This window comes from Scheffersomyces amazonensis, assembly GCF_036850825.1.
Source record: "Scheffersomyces amazonensis strain UFMG-HMD-26.3 chromosome Unknown RJT21scaffold_2, whole genome shotgun sequence".
Taxonomy (NCBI): domain Eukaryota; kingdom Fungi; phylum Ascomycota; class Pichiomycetes; order Serinales; family Debaryomycetaceae; genus Scheffersomyces; species Scheffersomyces amazonensis.
The window spans coordinates 2,547,881-2,567,687 of record NW_027042742.1 but is presented as its reverse complement, the minus strand read 5'-3'; the positions used below and the strand labels follow the sequence as shown (position 1 = coordinate 2,567,687).

The 19,807-nt window shown below is 31.3% G+C and overlaps 10 protein-coding genes across 10 annotated transcripts; 3 read left to right on the top strand and 7 right to left on the bottom strand. All coding sequences in view use genetic code 12, as the record gives it.

The window, feature by feature from the left end:
- Positions 1-63: 63 nt before the first annotated feature.
- RJT21DRAFT_119488 (mitochondrial 37S ribosomal protein YmS18) lies at positions 64-971 on the bottom strand. The gene has a single exon (XM_064881418.1). The coding sequence runs from the start codon at positions 896-898 to the stop codon at positions 191-193; it is 708 nt and encodes a 235-aa protein (XP_064740096.1). The 5' UTR covers positions 899-971; the 3' UTR covers positions 64-190.
- A 1,362-nt stretch (positions 972-2,333) lies between these two features.
- Positions 2,334-3,452, top strand: RJT21DRAFT_130109 (serine/threonine/tyrosine protein kinase; the record flags this gene model as incomplete). Its single annotated transcript, XM_064882994.1, has 1 exon — positions 2,334-3,452. The coding sequence occupies one exon, from the start codon at positions 2,334-2,336 to the stop codon at positions 3,450-3,452; it is 1,119 nt and encodes a 372-aa protein (XP_064740095.1).
- Positions 3,453-3,514: 62 nt separating this feature from the next.
- RJT21DRAFT_26553 (uncharacterized protein) lies at positions 3,515-4,271 on the bottom strand. The gene has a single exon (XM_064883959.1). The coding sequence runs from the start codon at positions 4,106-4,108 to the stop codon at positions 3,578-3,580; it is 531 nt and encodes a 176-aa protein (XP_064740094.1). The 5' UTR covers positions 4,109-4,271; the 3' UTR covers positions 3,515-3,577.
- SWD3 (Swd3p) lies at positions 4,243-5,581 on the bottom strand. The gene has a single exon (XM_064881417.1). It carries the CDS (start codon positions 5,423-5,425, stop codon positions 4,331-4,333), a length of 1,095 nt encoding a protein of 364 aa, XP_064740093.1. The 5' UTR covers positions 5,426-5,581; the 3' UTR covers positions 4,243-4,330.
- RJT21DRAFT_119485 (uncharacterized protein) lies at positions 5,581-7,270 on the bottom strand. Its single transcript, XM_064881416.1, has one exon. The coding sequence runs from the start codon at positions 7,213-7,215 to the stop codon at positions 5,635-5,637; it is 1,581 nt and encodes a 526-aa protein (XP_064740092.1). The 5' UTR covers positions 7,216-7,270; the 3' UTR covers positions 5,581-5,634.
- A 116-nt stretch (positions 7,271-7,386) lies between these two features.
- Positions 7,387-8,696, top strand: RJT21DRAFT_119484 (uncharacterized protein). The gene has a single exon (XM_064881415.1). The coding sequence runs from the start codon at positions 7,431-7,433 to the stop codon at positions 8,649-8,651; it is 1,221 nt and encodes a 406-aa protein (XP_064740091.1). The 5' UTR covers positions 7,387-7,430; the 3' UTR covers positions 8,652-8,696.
- Positions 8,697-11,369, bottom strand: RJT21DRAFT_119483 (uncharacterized protein). The gene has a single exon (XM_064881414.1). The coding sequence runs from the start codon at positions 11,279-11,281 to the stop codon at positions 8,708-8,710; it is 2,574 nt and encodes an 857-aa protein (XP_064740090.1). The 5' UTR covers positions 11,282-11,369; the 3' UTR covers positions 8,697-8,707.
- A 34-nt stretch (positions 11,370-11,403) lies between these two features.
- Positions 11,404-12,594, top strand: CTF5 (Ctf5p). The gene has a single exon (XM_064883958.1). The coding sequence runs from the start codon at positions 11,480-11,482 to the stop codon at positions 12,521-12,523; it is 1,044 nt and encodes a 347-aa protein (XP_064740089.1). The 5' UTR covers positions 11,404-11,479; the 3' UTR covers positions 12,524-12,594.
- CHC1 (clathrin heavy chain) lies at positions 12,511-17,838 on the bottom strand. The gene has a single exon (XM_064881413.1). It carries the CDS (start codon positions 17,662-17,664, stop codon positions 12,667-12,669), a length of 4,998 nt encoding a protein of 1,665 aa, XP_064740088.1. The 5' UTR covers positions 17,665-17,838; the 3' UTR covers positions 12,511-12,666.
- Positions 17,839-18,509: 671 nt separating this feature from the next.
- On the bottom strand, positions 18,510-19,805 carry RJT21DRAFT_26353 (uncharacterized protein). Its single transcript, XM_064883955.1, has one exon. The coding sequence runs from the start codon at positions 19,628-19,630 to the stop codon at positions 18,533-18,535; it is 1,098 nt and encodes a 365-aa protein (XP_064740087.1). The 5' UTR covers positions 19,631-19,805; the 3' UTR covers positions 18,510-18,532.
- Positions 19,806-19,807: the final 2 nt, after the last annotated feature.

Genomic DNA, 19,807 nt, shown 5'->3' with positions numbered 1-19,807 from the left:
TGCAAATTTAAAGAAATTATGTACATACATATATAATATAATATCAACTAAGTGAAATAATTACGTTAATGCAAAAAAGGCTTCTATTAACTATTTACAGTTAGATTTCTACACTCTATTCCCATTGAATTTCCAATTGAAATCGAGTAATAAAATATTTAAATACAATACAAGATGAGTACATAAGTGATCATAAACGACGAAGTTTCTTAGAACGGGTACCACCGAATTTAAGTTTTGTATTATCGGTCAATCTTACAATGTTTGATCTTATATTTTGACCTTCTTTACCCATTAAAGCAGCTTGGAATGCCTCTCTACCTTTACCAAAATCTTTAAAAATTAATTCTATTTTATCATTAGGACCAATCAAATTCTTTTCTTCAATGGTTTTAAATAATTTGGTTGCTACTTGAAATCCTGCTTCATATTCTGCCCTTTGAGCTTTTCTAAAACCTAATTGACCGGCTGAAACATGTAATCTAGTATGATGAGGTAATTGTAAGTAATATAATACTTTGTCATTATAAGATAAATTCTTATTTTTATCAATAAAATCCAAATCTTCAACTACTGCAACTAATGAAGCTAATGTATTATGACGATGGAAAATAGCATACATTTTCCATAATACCACTCGTTCATTCTTTCTAGTTTCAATATTGACTTTTGTAGATCTGAATTTAAAATCTCTAACTCTAGATAAATCTATGTTATTGATATTAGATGAGTTTGATGTCTCACTGGTAACATTTTTAAGAATACTACTGGTTGATAAATATGCTATGGATGATGATGGTAAAGATGTTGAACGTAAAGATGTTGAGATATTGTTTATTATTGGGAATCCCGCTCCACGAGTGGCCATTATTCCACTTCTCAACCCAAGAAACGACATTCTAGGTCTTTATAATATTGACTACTAAGGTTTATTGATGATTATCTACAATAGTAGCTTTAATTAGTGACTATTGTAACGGTATGATTTGACCATTAACGAAAAATCTTGATGGGCGAAAAGACACGACTAGTGCGACTCTTACATAAGCACAACCCACTTTTTTATATGGGAATGTAACAAAATGCTTAATCAACCATAATAGGAAGTTGCTAAAAAAGACTATACGGACGACAGAGTGATAAAGGTAAATTTTATAAAGTTAAAAGTCAATTAGTATGGATATAGTGGAGAAGAATAATAATAAAGCCCAACATAAAATATTCGTGATACTTATAATGAGCAATTAAGACTATACTAGGCTGAACAGAAACTTAAATGCTCATATATTATATATTCTACTAGACAACAACAAATCAACTGAATACCCCAAATTAACTTAGCCTTACTACCATCTACTAATCCAGTAAATACAAATCAAATTCGAAATTATTACTCATACCCTATTCATAATCATAACCAATAGTTAACAATAAATAAATTAACAACTAGAGTGGGGCTCCTCCTGCACACAGCCTGGATCCACACCACAACCAAAACCAAAAAAAGACAGACACCTAAAAAACAATAAACAACGCACCGGAAGTTGAGTCAGTAGACACAGTGAAACAGCTTAACAGTTGGAGGTATTGAAACCATCGCAATCAATTGCATCTATACACTCACCGTTTGGTACCAACCTAGCCAGCCCGAACTAGTTCCGGATAAATCGTTCGAGCCGTGCGTGCGTTTAATCATCTATTCCGGTCTCAATTAATTCATCCCCATTGTAATCAATTAGGAGGAGTTTGTCGTATCAATTACTAAGACTACGTGTGATTCACCGATAAGCTTTTATAGAATAGATAATCGCTTATTCATACGAATCAATTATAAGTTTATCGATTCTGTATTTGTATCTATTGAAATTTATAATTTGAAATATAATTAATATCATTACTATATCGTGCTATCTTTAGATACCCTTCCATTCAGATATTGACATCAATATCATTATAGATCATATTGAATCATTCTATACTTTTGTTAGAAAGATCTACATACAGTTTATACTAATTTAAGAGTTGCCAAGTGTCATTACTTAACTTAGATAACAACACTAGTTCACATCACAACCCCTATCAGATCAATTATCAATCACCATATTAGATACCGATCACATTTTTTCACTTCATCTTATTCATTTCTATCTACCTTAACTACTTATCAGACAAATCCAAGTAGTTCATAACTTACTATACCTTAGTCATTATATTTAACTTTTACTTTATTCTGGTGAATAACCAAAACTTTGTTAGCCTTATAGAGATTTTTTTTAGATTATCACCATCTAATATCCAATAATAATAATAATTTTAAATCATCATATATCATCATGTCACAAGGTACATCATCAAATGAATATGTCATAGGGCATGTTACTGATAATCTATCAGATAAAGCTAGTGAAATGACAGTAGTAGAATATAAAAAAATTGGTGAAGGAGCCTTTGGAACAGTTGTTGAAGCCAAATTAAAATTTAATGATGGTAGACATAATAATCATTGGTTAGGACCATTTGCTATAAAGAGAGTACCTGCACAAACTGAATATAAATCAAGAGAATTAGAAATATTAAGAGTTGTAAATCATCCAAATATTGTTAGTTTAAGATTCTTTTTTGATAAAGAAAGTTCAAATCCTAAAGATAAAACATTATATCAAAATTTAGTTATGGAATGTCTTCCATCTAATTTACAAAATGAAATTAAGTATTATAAATTATCTAAATTTACTATACCCTATCCTCATATGAAAGCATATTCATTTCAATTAGCAAGAGCTATGCTTTATTTACATGGATTTGGAATTGCTCATAGAGATATAAAACCTTCAAATATTTTAGTTGATCCATCAACTGTTACTTTAAAGATTTGTGATTTTGGTAGTGCTAAAAAATTAGAATCTAATCAAGATTCTGTTAGTTATATTTGTTCAAGATATTATAGAGCTCCTGAATTAATTATTGGATGTACAAGATATACAACTCAAATTGATATTTGGGGTTTAGGATGTGTTATTGCTGAAATGTTTTTAGGTAAACCAATTTTTCAAGGTCAAGAACCTGATTTACAATTAAAGGAAATTACTAAATTATTAGGTCCACCATCAAAGAGTTTCTTTTTCCATAATAATGAAAATTATAGAGGGAATATGTATTCAGCTAAAACTTTTACATGTACAATTGAACAACGATTTAAACAAATCTTTGCCAATTGTCCACCTGATGCAATTGATTTATTAATGAAAATATTAGTATATAGTCCATCAGAAAGAGCAAGTCCAAGACGAGTATTAATTCATCCATTCTTTCAAGAATTGAAAAAGAATGATTTTTATGTTTATCCTCGAGGATCAGATAAACCAATAAGGCTTAATTTATTTAATTTTAGTGAATATGAATTAGGACTTTTAGGATCTCTTAAGGATGAACTATTACCTACAACAACTTAGATTTGCGAATGTATTTGTCTTATATTATATTATAATTCTTCTTCCTCTTATATATATTATATTTATATTTATATTTATATATTAATGCATGTTTCACGGTGGATTCGCCATAGATTACTACATTATTATAATGCTAAATTGTAACTGTATTCATCTTCAATATTCTGTGATAACCATAATACAATACAACTAAGCATTACACAAGCATTACTAACAATATTTGAAACTCCCATTCCAAGGGTTGGGAAAGTATATTGTTTTAATAAGAATTTTAATATAAATACCATAAATGAACCTGCTAAACCTCCAGCCAATAAAGCAAATCCAAGAAATAATATAATTCTAGCTGCCCATGCATTACCATTACTACCTCCAGCAAATGAAGTATTTGAATCAACAAATAAATTGGATTTTTCAATGGAATTAACAATAAGCATTCCTAATGTAGAACAAATAAATGGAATCCAATCGACAAATGTTACATGAACAATCGAGGCATTAACAGTTTTAGAATAAATAGCAGCATCTATTATTGACCAAAATCCTACAGCATATAACCCACCAGCCAAATATACTCCGAAAGATCTGAGTTTGGCTGATTTAGGCAATCTAAGCATAGAGAGATTGAATCTGAATAAATGACTGTTATTATCCATACTTGTTTTGGTTGTATTATTATCAATTGATTAATTAGTGTGTATTAGTACTTTATTATTAGTACTTGCTTACTCCTGGTTATGCGGGTGTCGCTTTTAATTACTGGTGATAGGAGCGTGACTGCATGCAGTGCCCCCTCCTTTCCCTCTTTATCGGGGCCCCATACTAAACTACTAGTACTACTATATATTACTCTATAACTACTAATATTTATATAGCATCTATATGGTATCATGTGGTGTAAATGGTGTATCATCTCTGTAGATCACGTCATGTGTTATTCCCAAGAATTTGGGATTCAATTCAAGCACATTAATTATCCCATCTTTACTACAACTAACCAATATCTTACCTTCTTCATATATATCGACTTCAAATACTGGTTCTTGAGAATCTTGTAATTGATATACAACTTTTTTTGATTGTAGATCCCATATGAGTAATCCTAAGGATTCTGAACCTGAAACAATTAATGGATTTGAAGTTCTAGTAATAAATCTAGTACCACAATTAAATTTTTCACTAATAGGTCGATTATCTATTCCACGATAAGTCTTTAAAACTTTATTATCCATATAATCCCATAATCGAATAAGTCCATCTAAACTTGAACTAAGAATATATTTCCCATTAGGTGACATTTCTACATTAGATATTGGGAAATTAAGTACATCATTTGTTGAAGCAGTTGCAGTTCCATGACTAGTACTATTATATGTTAAAGTTTTTAAACATTGACCAGATTCCAAATCAAATAATCTCATTAATCCATCATATGAAGAACTTACGATAATAGAACTATCTGGAGTTAAACTTAATGACAGTACTGGATCAGAATGAGCTGCTAAAGTTTTTAAAGTTTTACCAGATGTTATATCCCATATAGTTATGGTTTCATCGGCAGATCCACTAATTAATATATTACCCTTAGATGTAAATTTAATTGTAGTTATATGATATGTATGTTTTTTAAGGATTTTTATACAAGTTTTCTTTGATATTGACCATAATCGAATAGTTAAATCATCTGAACATGATGCTATAATATCTGAATTAATAGGAGAATATACAATATCTGAAATTCCCTTGGTATGACCCTTTAATGATGCTATTTTCTGTCCCAGTACTAAATCATATACTCTTATAATATTATCTGATGAACAACATGTAAATGTTTTACCATTAGGAGATATCTTAATAGATGTAAGAGTGGAATCCACACGTATTTTATGTTTTACAGTATACAAATCACTCAAGACTTCCTTTGTCTCATTATGACTATGACTAATACCATTATTACTCACTGGCACTACCATACTGTTTAGTGTTTGTGTTTAATGTCTATTGTTTATTGCAGTACTGAATGTCAATAGTAACTTTACTGAAAAATTGGTGTATACTACAAACAAAAACAAAAACAGAAGCACAACCCGATCGCGATCTCATGCTCCATTGGGAATTACTGCGAAAAGTACCATACTCATTAATTACATTCATTAAATTATATACTGCTATTCCTCATTAACTACGAATGAGTCCATCTCTCTTTGGTCTTATTTATCCAGGCATCAAAGAGGCTTCTTTCTATTTCATCGAATTTCCCAACTCGTACGGATTCCTGATCAGGAGGATTGATAGGACTACTATCTACTGAAATTGATGGTTTAGAGAGTGATGATGGTAATACTAATTTCCGAAGAATCAGTTTGGCACTATCTGTATCACTTTCTTTACAAAGTTCCTTTAAAATATATTTCAAATATTGAAATACTAAGATTTTCTGACTTTCATTACTACTGCTGAAGATCATAAGGTTATCAATTTCTTCATTTAATTTAACCAATTGATCATATTGTTTAGTGGTGAGATTGTTTTTAGATTCAAGTTTATGAAAGGATTTATTGAGAATTCTATTGAATTCAGGCTTTAATATTTTAATTAGGACTTCTTGTTTCAGATCTATAGATTCACTTGAATCTACTGACAAAGTCTTTGATCCTCCACCATGTTCATATTCACTGGTTGATTTTTTTGATGAACTAGGACTACTGGGAATCGGTGGAGGTGTATCATATTCAATCAGACTAATATCAAACTCAATTCTATTTTCCTTTTGTTCTCCATCACTATCTCCATTCCATTTTCTTTGATTCTTAGCAATTTCGGTCGGTACATAAAAGTTCTGATTCTTAAGAATATGATTATCTAGATCATTTAAATTCTTATTGGTAATCAATTTCTTCATATGCTTAGCTTTGTCAGGTATTTTACTATATTGAGTAATGAATTTATGGTTTAATAACTTAGATGCTGATGATCTCTCTCTCGGATTAACTACAAAACATTTAATAAGAAAGTCTTCAAAAGTAGTAGAAATCCCTAATTCCTCTAATCCTATGAGATTAATAAAATCTATATCTCTTCGACATGAAGATATACGATGTAATGCTTTCATAGGGGGAAACCTATTTTGTAAAGGAGGTTTACCAGTTAATATCTCATAAGCACAACATCCAAGAGACCAAATATCTGCTTTAAAACTATGACCATCAGAATTATTTATTACTTCTGGTGCCATCCAATATGGAGTTCCTACCGTAGTATTTCTTCTTGAGAAACTTGAAGATAATTGAGCTGATACTCCAAAATCAGTTAATTTGACTTCTCCTTGTTTACTTAAAAGGATATTCTGAGATTTCAAATCTCGATGAATCTTTCCCTGATGATGTAGATAATCCAAAGCTATTAAGATTTCCTTTAATATTATCAGAATTACTCCTTCATCTTTGATGGGGCCCGGTCTTAACATTTCAAACAATGACCCTCCATCAACAAACTCCATTATCACCCATAATTGATAACTCTTTACAAAACATCCCAAATACCGAGTTATCTGCGGTAATTGACATTCAGATATAATTTGAATCTCCTTATTAATTTCAAAGATATCTGTTTGCTCATTTTCAAGATCAATTTGTTTAATTGCAACTTCTTGGCCCGTGGCCTTAACAAGTCCTCTATACACCACTCCAAAGGCTCCACGTCCTACTTCTTCACATACCTCCAATTCCTCGGCTCCAGTTATACGTACCAGCAGATCTGTCATAGTGTGGGTGGTGGTGTTGGTGGTGAAGGTGAAGGTATACTGAGCTGGTTCGCAGTCAACTTCTTGAAATGTAAACATTGACCTCTTCGCTAAGCGCACTTACCGCATTGGGAACTGTAATTAAATTTTCACTACTACACTACAACTACTATAGTAGAACAGCAACTACTACTACTACTACTGCTACTACTACTGCTACTACTACATAGTAAAGAATGTATATGGTTAAGCTAAGTCATATAGTGGCATCACGTGCGTGCCATAGTATATGGCCCAGAACTGGAGGAATAGGAATACTATCCCTTTCAAAGAGTATATCACTGTCTACTATTAGTGGAGCCGAAGTATTCCATCCTCGATCTCGAGTACCAGACAATGAATTCGTAAGATGTACAGTATTTAATAAAGCAGGAGATATTATTCAACATGGTAGAGATATCAAGAAACTGAAATTCTTAAAATTATATAATTTAGCACCTCGAGATTTTCGAAAGATCTCAAGACATCATAATCAAAATAATAGTTCTACTAGTAATATTAATGTTGATATAGTTCCATCAATAGTTACCAGACATGATGGAATATTATTAAATTTATTGAATATTAAAGCGCTTATAAAATATGATACAGTGGCAGTATTTGATAGTGTAAGATCTTCATCAGGAGGTTCTAGATTTAATGAATCTCATTCTCATAGTATATTCTTAAAGGATCTTGGTGATAGATTAAAGGCTCATGATGAAAGTTTACCTTATGAATTCCGAGCTCTTGAATCAGTATTGGTTCATGTAATGTCGAATTTATCTACTGAAATGAGAGTTCATAAGACTGTCTTACAAAATATTCTTCTGGGTTTAGAAGATTCAATTGAAAGAGTTAAATTAAGATATCTTTTAATTCAATCTAAGAAAATAGCTCAATTTCATCAAAAGGCTTCATTAATTCGTGATCTTTTAGATGACTTATTGGATCAAGATGAAGAATTAAATGCATTATATTTCACTGATAGTCATAAGGGTATAGAACGAGAAGGTAATAATCACACCGAAGTTGAAATTCTCTTGGAATCTTATTATAAAATGAGTGATGAAATAGTTCAAACGGTTGAAAATCTTCGATCACAAATTAGAACAACTGAAGAAATCATTAATATCATTTTAGATTCGAATCGAAATGAGTTAATGCTTTTAGGATTAAAATTCTCTACCGGATTATTATCTTTAGGTATTGCCTTATATATTGGAGCATTATATGGAATGAATTTAGAAAATTTTATTGAAGAATCAGATGGAGGATTTGAAGTGGTAGTAACATTATCTACTATGGCTTTACTATTTTTATTATATATTAGTATGAAGAAATTGCATAAAGTTGAACGAGTTACTATGACAGGCAGTAAAGAGGAAAAGTTACGGAAGATGTTAAGGAAAATGTGACATGTATATAATGAATATAATTAACAATATAAATAAATAATGACTATGACTATGACTTACTTATCTGTCTCTTCCTTAAGTACATCTATAAATGTTGTACTTATAGAACCAGTAGATCGATGCACTGGAGATGCTCGAGGTGAAGGATTGGGTGTATTACCTGTTCTAAAAGGTCGAGGAGTAAATATTTCACCCACTCGCAATGGAGCTGGACTTAGCGGTATTGGTTTATTAGTAGGATCATTTTTCAGAGGAGTTCGAGGAGTTCGAGGAGCTTCACCAGAAGGACCAATAATTTCTATCTTTGGGATAGGTTGAATGCGTTCGGATTCCTTCTTCTGATTATTGACTTTCTCCTTATCCACCAATACTTCAAAGAGTCTCTTTCGGGTACTAATTAGTAATAAATCCTGTAAGATGTGTTGGTAAATATCGAGCTTAGGTTTAAATCCCTTAGATGATTTGGATGTAGGAGGTCTAAAGATTAAATGAATAAATGGTATAGAACCAATAGCATCCATAGAATTCAAATCAAGCGCAATGGTTCGAATCTTATCCGTATCATCCACACTATGTAAATCTTCAAAAGTATCCGAAAGTTCATAGTTCAGAATAGCCGTTAAATCATAAACTCCTGCTATATGTTCTAGAACAAATAGTAATGAGGCCAAGTTACTTCGAGCCGTTGAACCCAAATACTTTAGTAGATCTGATTGCTTAGAATTCTCATCGGTATTTGAATATAATCCCACCAATGAATCATAGATCAGACACGGAATTATACTATCTGAGATCTCCAAGAGCCATGATTTAAGAAAGTTAACTAATTTATCGACATCAGTTCCAAGACTAGGCACTATAGCAGTAACCAATTCACTATGGATACTGGATTCGGTAGGTATTACATCTTTCAAGTTACTGGAATATTCATTAATGAATTTAATGGCATTCTCCTTACATGACCAATAAGTGTGATGATCAATTGGTTTACTCCAACTTTCAGTCAATGAAACACTTTGAATATCGGCCTGAACCTCAATTAATTTAACAAGTTCATATAAAAATAATGGAATAGATTTGATACTTAATAAATGGAGTCCACTGTCATCATCATCATGATTACTTTGACTAACTAACACTTGTAAGGGAATATCTATATATAAGTTAAACTTTAACTTTATATCTTGATATACAATATTAGCACTAGCACTCTTGGTAGTAGATTCAGGAGCTCTTCCAGATATATAGATCCCCAGACTAAAGGTATTAATTAAGTGTTCGAGTTCTTTATCTATCTTTGTTGTTGGATCAATCTCAGCATAATGAGTTGCAAATGTATGTAATCTGGTAGTAGAAGATAATGAAAAGTTATAGATTATTCTCAGTAATGAAGTCAAACTATCATACACCAATTTAATTCTTGATTTTTCAAACGTTTCTAATTCTTGAGCTTTTGTAGTGATCTGTTGTTCAAGTCGAGCTTTAAGTTCTTGTAATTGTAAATAAGCTGATTCATACAATTGCTGAATTTCAACAAGATCTTCATAATGATCACCTCTATTGATCGAAGACTTGACTGTCTTAAATAATTTAGATGTGTTACTGACTACATTACTTACGAAAGCTGACGCAGATTCTTCAATCATCGATGTTTCTGCTTCCTCTAGTTCATCATTGACTCCAGTATCATCCGATCCAAGAATATAATCAGTAAACAGAGACCATTCAAACCACATCCCTTCACTCTTAAATACTCTTGACCCCCAAAGTCCACTACCTACCATATACTTTTGATCTATTAAAGCTTGACCAAATCGTTCAGTAATTGATCGAGTAACTACTTTACCTAATACACCTGTTGTTCTTAAATATTCATTAAGATTATCACTTTTGAAGATCTCATTCTTAGATCCAGGAATAGGAATCTTTCTCTTTATAGTGGGGATATGAGATTTCATATCGGCCAATAATGTTCGTAATTCCAGTAAATCATTTATAACTTTCGTACCGATTGTTATAGGGAAAGAAAAGTCTGGCAGAGGAGATTCTTCTGAATGCGATGTAGTTGAAAGACTCTGAGGATCAGATTTAGTATTGGTATCAGTTTCAGACTCATTAACTCTCATGTCACTCACTTTATCGCGTAGACTTTCATTCTCAACATACTCATCATAATCATCTCGAAGTTTAGCTACTCTAGCATAAGTTTCAGTATATTCAGTATATAATTGATTTAAATCCGTTACAGATTGACGTACCACAGACTCATGATACTTTATAAAGTTATTAATGTTTTCTAGAACTTGCCGTTCAATGGCAATGGATAAATTAGCTAGTAAATTAGATTCTGATGTTATATCATTCATGAATCGAGCAAATGATTCTTCAACCAGAATTTCCAGAGTATCTCCAACAGTAGTCAATGGTTTAAATCCCGAACTTTGAGGGTGTAAATCAATCCCCACTCTATTTAAATGTTCACTATTGGCATAGTAATAATTCATATAACTAAATACTAATTTCTGAAGATCATGTATTTGAGTTATTGATCTTTGACTTTGTTGTCCAAGTTGTTGTATACCACTGATAATGTCACCTGACCAGTAGACATTAGCAAATTGTTGATACATTGTTAGTAATTATGTTGATTATGTTAATTATACTAATTTAGTCTCGTAAATATATAATAATTATACGATATTACCCCATTAGGTAACGGACCAATTTAATATACGGATATTTTTATGTATGATATGTTGAGACTGAAAAATTAAATATTAAAAAATTGTTTGTTTACATTTTGGGAAATTACCCTGTATCACGATAAAATGATACTGGAAGATATTGTAACGGATTTACAACATCTTGAGAATGATATTCAATTACTTGAGAATGAGATCCGTGAACTTGCGGACGAAAAGGCTTTCTTATTGACAGAGTTACAGCAGTATGAAATGGACTTGGGTCCTCGACCCCACCATACTACTGAATCTCCCAGTATACCACCAATTCTTACTCATAATCACTTTGATAGTAGTATATCCAAGTTCTTTGAAGGGCCTGTGCCGTCAGTGACTCAGAGTAGCAATTTAATAAATGGTGGAACTGATCGTATAGAAGTACAAGACAATGTTATGTATGAGAGTATATTTCGGATGGGAGGTGTAACTGCCTTCCCATTGAATTCGTATATATTAGGTGATGGCGACAGATACCTTGGGATTCGATTTGATCTCTATTCCTCGGTCACTCGAAGCTTTGACACTCCTCATTATGCTATATTGAAGAGAGTTACTGTGTCTAGTAAAGGTGGAGATACTACTGCTACTGATACAGGTAGTGAGACTGCTACTGAGACTGCTACTGAGACTGCTACTGCTACTGCTACTGCTACTGCTACTCAGACGACTGATGCTTGGTCACTCTACAGACACACCTTACCGAAATTCTTCAATGTTGAACAGTATATCCCATACCTCACCGACGTAGATCTGGGACCAGGCCGATTTGCCTTTGCTATACGACGATTATTTACTCAACTACAGTACAAAGCAGATAAACTTAAACAACTCCAACGATTTACTATGCAGCACTTTGGAGGTACATCGTCAAAGCCCATAGTGACCATAGTCAATGACTTACAATGGCATAGAGTCAAGTTACAATTGGGTGGTGGTACCACTACAACCACCACCACTACAACTATGGAGCTCATATGTTCGGATGAGTATATCCAGTCTGTTACAGTAACCTCTCGCCATCCGCAAGCGTCAGCTTACTGTCTGAGTATACTAACCAACAGTAAATTCGAAGATATAACTAAGAACTTCCGTACTGTGCTCGAGTATCTACTCCAGCATCAGGTGATATAGAACAGTATCTTTTATAAAACAAATAAACAAAATATAACAAAATATAACAAAATATAACATAAACAAAATATAACAAAAATATAACAAAGCATAAACAAATAGTAATAGTAAAAGTATAATATAAAGTGTAGATTCTCCTCTAACTAGAATGAGTTACCAAATCCAGTGCCAGTAGGTTGATATCCAAGTCCATTAACAGCTATAGGACCATTGGTAATCATTAATGGTTGTCCAAGTGGTTTATCTTCTTCATCCTTTTCTGCCTCTTGTCTCTTCTTTAAATCAGTATAAACTTCATTGATTCTCTTTTGATTTTCAGAAGCAATAGATATCTCATAAGGTTTAATAAAATTACCTAAATTATGTAACCAAGATACTTCCAATACATAATCATATTGAATGTATTCATAACAAGTATATAATAAAGCTACAAAACATTCATGATTACCTGTTTCAACAAAATAATCTAAAATTTCATGAGCAATCTTATTAGATTTGGAAATAGCCACTGTTCTAATTAAATCACTCCATAATTTATCATTCTTTAAGATTGAAATAGCTTTATTATACTTCTTTTCTTTAGTATATAAAGTAGCAGATATTTGTCTGAAAAAGATTAGGTCATGATTTTCTAATCGTTCAGCTAAATCTAATTTATTAAATCGATTATTACTTTCATTTTCAATTGAAGATTTAAGTGATTTATAATCTTCTTCTTCAATTAATAAATCATGATAAGCTCCATTAACTACTGAATTATTCTTTTCTAATACGGAAATTAAAAATGGTTTAATTAATGGTAAATTATCAGATTTAACAAAGATTCTTACAACTCGAGGTAAATCTAATCTTGGAGTTAATACTGATAATAAATCCACTAATAATGAAGGATTTTCATTAATATAAAATTGAATGGCTTTATAATAAATTTCTAAATTAGTAGCTTTAACAATAATTTCTTTAAATGAAGTATGATCAAAGGCCACTTCTGATTTTTCAATCATAGTTAATGCAGCATTATCCCATTCTTCATAATGACAATAAAGAAAGATTAATTCCGGATATAAATGCGCTTCTTCACAGGCACTCAAGACTTTAGGAATATTAAGTCTTGACCAAAATAATTTCAAATGTTCCATAACTTTTTCTGGAGAATATTTAGCATATAATATAGCCAATTCTGTAAACATTCCCATATGAGCTCTTTCTAATCCTAAACCACTTTCAAAAAGTGCAATTAATTCTTGGAAATATCCATTATATTCATAAGTTAATACCAATTCTGGTAATTCTTCTGCATCCACAATTAAATTCAATCCACAAATTTGTGCTAAACGGAATTCTTTATTTTCAATACATGCATTATTAACTTGTTTCCATACATTAATATTGGAAGCTTTACGAGCACAATCAACGGCTCCTTGATAATCTTCTAAATAAACTAATGTAGTAGCTAATTTAGAATATTTAGATACATTAGAATATAATATTTTGGCTCCCTTATAATTCTTAGCTTCAAATAATTTATCTCCAATAGTTTCTAAATCAGCTACATTTGGACCTCCCACAAACTTTTCAATTTCATTTAATTTATCTAATGAAGCATAAGCATTAATTAAGGCTCCATCAATTAATGGTTCTCGTAATGATTCACGAGCCATATCTAAAAAGCTAATTAATTCTTCTTCTTTACCGGCATGTTCAGCAATTTCAATCACTTGTTCATAATTAGTTGGATTTCTTGATTTTACATATGAATCAATGGCTTCTGGAATTCTTAATCCATTCAATTGGGCCGTACCTAATTGATACCAAAGATCAGAAGTATCATGTTTTTCAGCATATTGTTCTCCTCTATCTAAAGACATAATATCTTCTACCAATACTTTCATTGCATCAGTTCTTAATTCAAATTTATCATATACTTCAAAGGCTTCTTCATATAATTGATTATCAATACATAATGGAGCAATTTCTTCGGGATCATACTTATCTAAATTCTCAACATATCGACTTACTCGACTTGGATCAGCCTTAATGGCAGTTAAAATTAATAATCCTTGTAATGATGTATTATCATTAAATGGAGAAGGTTCTAAAATGATTTTTTCTAATAATTCAATCAATTCTTGAGGTAAATCATTCTCCATAAATGCCTTAACTGTAACAGAAATTGGTTCTGGATCATTCAATTCAGGTATACCAGTAGAAATCACTTGATCAATTAATTGTCTTCTATGAATATCATCATTAGCCAATACTTTATTCCATAAATTAAAATCGGATTTTTGTAACAAGTATCGAGCTTGATATTTATACATTTTATTTTCATTTGTAATTTGAATTAATTCATCATCATTACCTCCTTTAGAATAAGCAATATATGCTAAATAAGGATCTCTCTTTTCACAATATTTACCCACTACTAATGTATCATAAATATCATTTTCTTGTAAGAATTTCTCCGGAGAATTATTGGAATCAATATAAATTTTAGCTAATGTATTATAAACTTCTTGATCATTCGATCCTCCTTCTAAAGTTTTTTCTAAAAATGGTAATAAAATCTTTAATCTATTTCTCTTTTCAACTTCGGCTACTAATTCCTTAATTGGAACTCTTCCAAGAACTGAAAGTAATAAATTCTTAATGATATTTTCATCACAATCTACATCTAATAATCCAGCAATTACATGAGGGGTATTACCAGGATTAACTGATTGAACATAAACTTCAATAAATTTAAAATATTGATTCTTATACAAGTATAAGATTAAATCATGAACAAAATTAAATCGATCACATACAATAATTAATGGTAATTGATCATCTAATTTGAATTCCTTTAAGAAATTCTTAACTTTTTCTCCATTATAAACATTATTATCTCTAACCACTCGTTCAATTTCTTTAGTTTGATTCATCTTAGCGGCGGCTTGAATGTATTTAAATACCACATCGGCATCTTGAGTTAAATTAACAATCGATGATAAATAATAATATTCACCTTCAGTACATTTATAATCTTCAAAGATTTTAATTAAGGTTAAGGGTCCAATTAAATCGGAATATTTAGTAGCTACTTGAATAATAACTTGTAAATTCTGGGCCATATTATTGGCTAATAATTCTTTAATACAAGCAACTGATTGTTGCACATTTAATTGACCAAAATAAGCAACTAACCAATCATTAGGTAATACATTGGTATGAACAATGACTCGTTTAATATCCTTTAAATCATCATAATGTTCAAGAGCTCGTTGAAATAATCCGGATTTCTCACAAAGTTTCCCAATGGTTGGTTTATCATAATGACTAAACATACGATTACCCAAGATGGCATCAGCCACTTGAGGGGCATGTAAAAGATTAATTTCTAATACTTTAGTTTGTAAATGACCCTCAGCTGGTGAATCATTCTTTAAGGCATCTAAAAGGAAGGCAGTCCCCTGTTGAATATAATTCTGAGAAAAGAATAAATCGGCAACATTTTCAATATTTAAATTATTATCTTGTCTAGCCAATAATGAAGTAGCAAATTCACTGGCTTTATCAGGATTAACTCGAACAAGATTTTGAATTAAATTAGTAAAATCAGGATTATAACCAACTTTTTCACAATAAGGAATAATCTTATCAAATTGTCCTAATTCAGCTAAACTAGATACAACTTTAATATTAACATTAGCACGAATATAAACGGCTAAAGCTAAGGTAGTATCATTATAAGATTTTACAATATCACCTAATTCTTCTGAACTAGTTAATTTATCTTCCTTTAACCATTTTTCAAATAATGGTTTACGATCTTGTTGTAATACTGGTTTAGCTAATTCAATTGATTCAAATTTGTTAAGAGTTCCTCTATCTAATAAGATTGAAAAATATTCTAAAATTGGAGATATTTGTCCTGGTTGAGGAGTTATATGTTTTAATTTATTAATTGTATCAGGAGTTCTTAATTGTTCTGAAGATGCTGCCACTTTAGCAGCATTTGAATAATCTCCTTGATTTAAAAAGTTTTGAAATTGTTGTTGAAATAAATTCTCAGCTCCAGGAAATCCTCCTCGAGATGATAACGCAAGTGCTAATGGAACATTAGCTAATTTTTCTAATACATAAGGAATAATTTTATCTCTTGAAACTTCAACACTTAATACTTGACCTGATTTATTAATAGTAATTAATCCTCTACCTTCATTAAATGATGAAGCAGTGAATACATTTTCAGCCGTAATTCTATTAACAAATAAATTAGCTCCTGTTTCAATATCATAAAGATGAATAAATCCATATTTAGTTAAAACATAAATAATTCCATATTCATCGGAAGCTTGTAAACTAATTGGAAAATCATTAGCAGCATCATGAGGAAAGAAAATATCCACCGTTTTCTTTTGAAATTGAGGATTACCTTCAATATGATCAATTTCAATAATATGTAAATTCCCCTGTCCTTGAGCATTCTTATTACCTACACAAAAGACTTTGGTTGGAGCAGATGAACCATTTAAACGAATTGAAGCAAATTTAGATACATGACCTTCAATAGCTTGAGAAACATTTCTTGATTTAGAATATAATTGAATATGACCCGCTATACGACCATCTTCTTGAGCAATTCCATTAATTGCAAACCAATTTAAATCAGGTTCAGCAACAAAATTAATAATTTGAGAATTATTTAAACTATGATGTCTTTCAGATAATCTAATTGGTCCATCACCAGTACCATCAAATACATTCCAATAATAAATTGCACTACCAGTAACTAAACCTAAATGAGTATCATTAATCCATTTCCAAAATACTACTGGTTCATCAAGAGTAAAAGCTTTTAATCTTTGTTTAGAACCTAAATTAAAGATTTGTAAAGTAGTACCATTAGCTCTTAAAGAAATAACAAATTGATTTGGATGCATAATTGCATTATCAGCAGACATAGTCTTTCTCGTAATTTCATTATTATTCTTTAAATCAATAATAGCTACAGTATTACCATTTGAACCATTTTCTCTAATACAAACATAATGATCTGATTCTAAAGTAGTTGATTTGAAATCCAATGAATTGGCCGAAATCCCCAATTGGGTTAACTGAGTTAATTCAGTAAACTCAATAGGTATATCACTAGACATTACCTTTCCCCTATTAATTGATTAAGTATTGTATTAGTTAGTTAAGGAAAAAAAAAAGATTTACTAGTGAATAAATTAGTTGAAAGTACTACTAAATGATTCAGATATCACTAGTTAACTATTCCAATTCTGAAATTATAAAGAAATACAATTGACTAATACAATTGAGTGGAGTATAGTAGTCGGTGGTAGTGGTAGTGGTAGTGGAGGTTGATCATTTTTCACTCCTCGAGTGTCCACGCTGGTTGGTGCCTCCCCAGATTATGTAAGCCGAGCCACCCAGTGCGGGATTGTTAGCGGAGTAACGTAGTGTAGTGAAGCAGTGTAGAGAGAGTAGAGAGATTACAGTAGAGTAGAGATTAGAGAGTAGAGTAGAGCAGAGTAGTAGAGTAGAGTAGAGAGTAGAGAGTAGAGTAGAGCAGAGATTAGAGAGTAGAGTAGAGCAGAGTAGTAGAGTATTACTGTATTTTACAAGTTAGTGTGTAGTCTATTTAGTGTACCGTTCTGTAGTGTGACTAGGCAGTACTGCGACTCCTTAGACTGCGACTCCTTAGTGACAGTGAGACTACTGAGCACTTCTGATTGACTACTGAGCAACAATACAGTACATTCGTATGTTCACAATCTATACCATACATACACTATTGTATACCATACATACACTGTATACTGTACATACACTGTATACTGTACACTACATACACTGTTGTACTGTAAGTATTAGTTGTACTCTGCATTGTAACACCGATATGTTACTCTCCAGTACAGTATAAGTACTGTATACATTACACTATTGCTGACTACTGTATTACTGTATACTAACTAGCTGTAACTAATACTATACTCCTGTATATATACTATACCCATCTCATATAGGTGGCCTCACACTCTTTAACGCATCCTCAACTATAACATTACTATACCCCGTAGGCGTACTATCATCTCTCAATGATTCACTCTTATCTAAATACTTCGTAACATACTTATAATCACTACCATACCAATAAGCCGTCATCATACTAATCTCCATTCTCCGTCTATAATCTTTCTCGTCCTGTTCTTCATCATTATCATTATCATCATCATTATCATTAACATTACTAAATAATTTATTATATTCCCAATCAATAAGCCAATACCCAATTTTCCTCATTGCAACTTTAACGAAATCAGGTGTAACATATAATGAATCAGTTAGATTTTGATTATTGAATTTTTGCCATAATACCATAACTCGAGCTAAATCTTCAATATCATCAATACTTCGAGTCAGTAATCGAGTTTGTCTAGGAGCTAATGAACAAAGTCGATGATTTCGACTATGAACTACAAGTGAATATATATATCTCTTTATATCTGGTTTAATATATACATTAGGAATCAATTGTCTCAAATAAGCAATATTATCATGATAACTAAAATCATTCATGGGTAATGTTAATCGATCAGGTTTTGATGATGATTTATCAATCACATAATTATTAGAAAACCAAAATTTGGATTTAAGATATTGATCAATTTTTAAGTAATACAGTCTATGATCAAGTAAAGCAATTATTATAAATAAATCTGGTTTCCTTATACTATACCCATCTATAATACATGGTCTAGGATTATTACGAGATTCCTTTGTATCATATAAATCAATCTTAGTAATTAATTCATAAAGGTATCTCTGTAATTGTCCATCAACTTTAGCGAGATTCTTCCATATTATATATGGTTTAAATTCATATTCATTATCTTCTTCATTACCAATGGGAATAGTACATTGATTTATTAAATTTCGTTCAGTAGTGAACTCAAGTAAATCAATTACTTGAATCTGATCTGGAGTTACCAGACACAGATTTTCAAGTATTATACGAATAAAATCCTGTTGGAGAGTTTCCACATTGTTAGTAGTAATGACAAACCGTTTATTGTAGATCAACGATAACGACAAAGCCGTTAGGAGGTTTTGCATTAGTGGTAGTACTTAGTGATAGTACTTAGTGAAAGTGGTACGTACTTAGTGAAAGTAATACTAATAATTTTATTAGATCGGTAGATTGAATCACTAGTGCGTAACTCTAAGCACAGTACCCTAACAAATAACTTTCAAGCCACTAATAATCTACTAGTGGGTGTCGTGCCCCCGCCT